General features: G+C 35.7%; 2 protein-coding genes across 2 annotated transcripts in view; one reads left to right on the top strand and one right to left on the bottom strand.

Moving 5' to 3' along the window:
• ECD (ecdysoneless cell cycle regulator) overlaps positions 1–3,019 on the bottom strand; it is a 40,933-nt gene extending 37,914 nt beyond the window's left edge. The window contains exon 1 of the mRNA XM_019624648.1: positions 2,745–3,019. Coding sequence (XP_019480193.1) covers positions 2,745–2,949 — 205 coding nt within the window. The 5' untranslated portion in view covers positions 2,950–3,019. The remainder of the gene's footprint in view (positions 1–2,744) is intronic.
• The window catches only part of FAM149B1 (family with sequence similarity 149 member B1), a 55,619-nt gene that overhangs the window by 12,634 nt on the left and 39,876 nt on the right, over positions 1–3,109 (top strand). The gene's annotated exons all lie outside the window — the stretch shown is intronic.

Here is a 3,109-nt window from a genome sequence, read left to right on the forward strand (position 1 = left end):
CCCCCCTTCTCCTAATTCCTGCCTAGAACATAGAACTGTGGCTAAAGGTACAGGAGCCATCTTGGATCATGAAGTGTCACTGAGGATGGGAATGATAGAAGAAACTGAGTCCTTGATATCAGTGGAGCCACCATATCAGCTTTTTTAATGCCTACCTCTAGACTAATATTTTCATGAGAAAAAATAAATTTGTATCTTATTTAAGCCACTGGTATTGTTTTTGTTAGTACTAACCCAATACAATTAATCTCTGATACACATCCTTTGTTAAATGCATTGCAAATATCTTTCCTGGTCTGTGGCTTTTAATACTTTGACAATTTTCACATTTCGGTCTTTAATCCACCTGGAATTGGTTTTTTGTATATGGTATATAGCAGGAACATAATTTTAATTTTTCCATATGCATAATGAATTGTTTCAGCATCATTTACTGACTAGTTCAGGATTTCTAAGCAGGGGCATGTTTGGCATTTTGGGTGTCCCATTGTAGCAGGATGTTTACTATTCATGATCCCTTCCTATTAAATGTCTATAGCACCTCCTAATCATTGTGCTCACTAAAAATGCACATATACATTTCCAACTTCTGCTATAGAAGGTGTTATCATTTCTGATAGAATTATTGCATCCTTTCCCCACTGATCTATGTTCCCTCTGTTATAGATTAAGTTCTAAAATATGAAAGGGTCTGTTCCTAAAATTATGCTAACACCACTGGTATCAATTAAACTATAGCTTTATAATAATCCATAATACCTGGTAGGGAAGTCTTACTTTATTGTTCATAATTGTCTTTGCCAGGCCTTGAGCTGCTTTTTCTTTGTGCTTGGCCTGCTCCTAATTCTTTGGAGTATACTATCTCTTCTAAAAAACTTTTTCACCACTTTAAAAAAAAAAAAGAAAAAAAGAAGAGCAAATTAAATCTAAAGCAAACAGAAGGAAGGAAATAATACAAATTAGAGTACAAATTAATGAAATAGAAACAGAAAAAGTTGGTTCTTTGAAAAAGTCAACAACATTGACAACTCTTTAGCTGGTTTGACCAAGAAAAAAAAAGGCAAATTAACAAGATTAGAAATGGAAGCAGGGACATAACTACTGACCCTACAGAAAATTAAAGGACTAAGGGAATATAAACATAATAAGTAACTTCACACCAGGAAATTAGGTAACCTAGATATAATGGACAAATTTCTAAGAAGACACAATTATCAAAATGATTCAAAAAGAAATTTAAAATCCATGTAGTAGATCTATAATGNGTAGACCATGACCCTGTGGGATTTATTCCTGAAATGAAAGGATGGTTCGACATGAAAACCAATCAATGCAATATACCAACATTAACAGAAGGAAGGTCAAACGAGTGCATTGTGGAGTGTCTCAAGAGCTGCTGTGGCAAAAAAAAATGGGAAGAAGAGCCCAACCAACTCTTCTCCCCACCCCAGATCCCCCAAGTCTCTTAAACTAGAGAAGCTCCAATTAGAGTATCTATTTCTATTTACTTTATATATTAAACTTCAATTTGAACTTCATCCAGAAGCAATGGGGACCTGTTCAAAGATATCAGGCAAGAGAATGCCATGATCAAATTTGTGTTTTTCAAAGGTTTGAATAGCGTGAGCAACTGGATACACTAGAACCAAAGAGGTCAGTTAGGTGGCTATTCTAATCTTCCAAATGAAAAGATAAAGAAGGCCTAGACTGCAGCCAAACAGATGTAGAGAATGAGTCACATTTTAGAAGTTATCACACTAGGGTTTAGGTCCTGACTGAACATGGTGAAGTGAGGATTGAGTATAATTTTCAATTTCTAACTAGTTTGGATATAACTAGGTAGATGGCAATGCCATTAAGCAAGATGAGAAAACACTGGGTAAAAATTATTTTCTAGAAAAAAGATAAGGAGTTGTTTTTGGATGTGCTGCACTAATGTGACAGTGTTCTTACCGATAAATATCACATGTATTTCAGTGAACAGGAATTCAATAAAATTTTAGTAGGGAAGATGTTTGGCAACTGTTAGCCAAAAGGTAGCAGAGAAGCACTAGACTGAAAGCCAGATTAATGGTATCATCAGATGCCGAACTCCTGATCTGAAACAAGACCTCACATAAGTCACTACATGAGTGGAGCCTTGGTTACCAATCCACGTTTATTTCTTTAGTGAAGCTAAAGTAATTATAGGACAAAATGCCATATTTGGCCAGAGGTCAGATCTCAACAACCAACAACACAGTGAAGACAGTGAAGGAACCTCAAAACGCTTCTGAGCGGCAAATAATGGTCATAAAGCCCAATTATTTCTCGTTATAAGCCAGGCAGAGCCACTCTTAGATCCCCACCAAAACAACTACATGAAACAAGGCAGCCTACCAAACACATCATCAATAAAGAGGAATGCAGAGTAATGTTATAGCTAAAGACGCCTAAATCGGTTTAGTACTAGTTACCTAGATACATTATGGCACAGAAAAGTAAAGTTCAAAAGAATAGCCATGCGTTGAATAATGTTGATGTATGTTAGCTCCTAAGGTAATGACTATTAGAAAGTTTTCATCAATATGAATAAAAAAAAATTAAGAGCTTAGCTGAATATAGGCAAGCATCACTAATCTGAAAAGTTCAGGATATAAATCTTACAACACTGAATAAACTAAGGACTATTATACATCACTGTTGTCAGAATGACATTAAAAGCCACATATATCAAATCAAATAAGTAAAAGAGTCTTCCTTACCTTTTCCAGGTTTATATTTGAGATTGAAAGGCTGATTCTGCCAGATATAAGGAGCCAGCATAGGTGCAAACTGGGTCATTATTCTCTCAATATACTTTTCAAGAACCTCTTTGTGTTCTTCCGGGTCCCTTGGTTCATCTGGTATCAGGAACAGGCAGTACTCCACAGCGTCCTCCACTGTAGCAAGCTTCATATTTCCCTCCATTCTTCTTTGAAAACTACATTTAAAGTTTCAACTATATAAACCACACAACACAATGAAGTAATATCCCATTTCCTGAGCTATTCTAGGTGATTCCATTAAGTTTCCCAAAATTCAGTTATCCACATATCATCATCATGATTTTTGCCTTGACCACATACCC

The sequence above is a fragment of the Hipposideros armiger genome, unplaced genomic scaffold, assembly GCF_001890085.2.
Source record: "Hipposideros armiger isolate ML-2016 unplaced genomic scaffold, ASM189008v1 scaffold_15, whole genome shotgun sequence".
Lineage (NCBI taxonomy): Eukaryota > Metazoa > Chordata > Mammalia > Chiroptera > Hipposideridae > Hipposideros > Hipposideros armiger.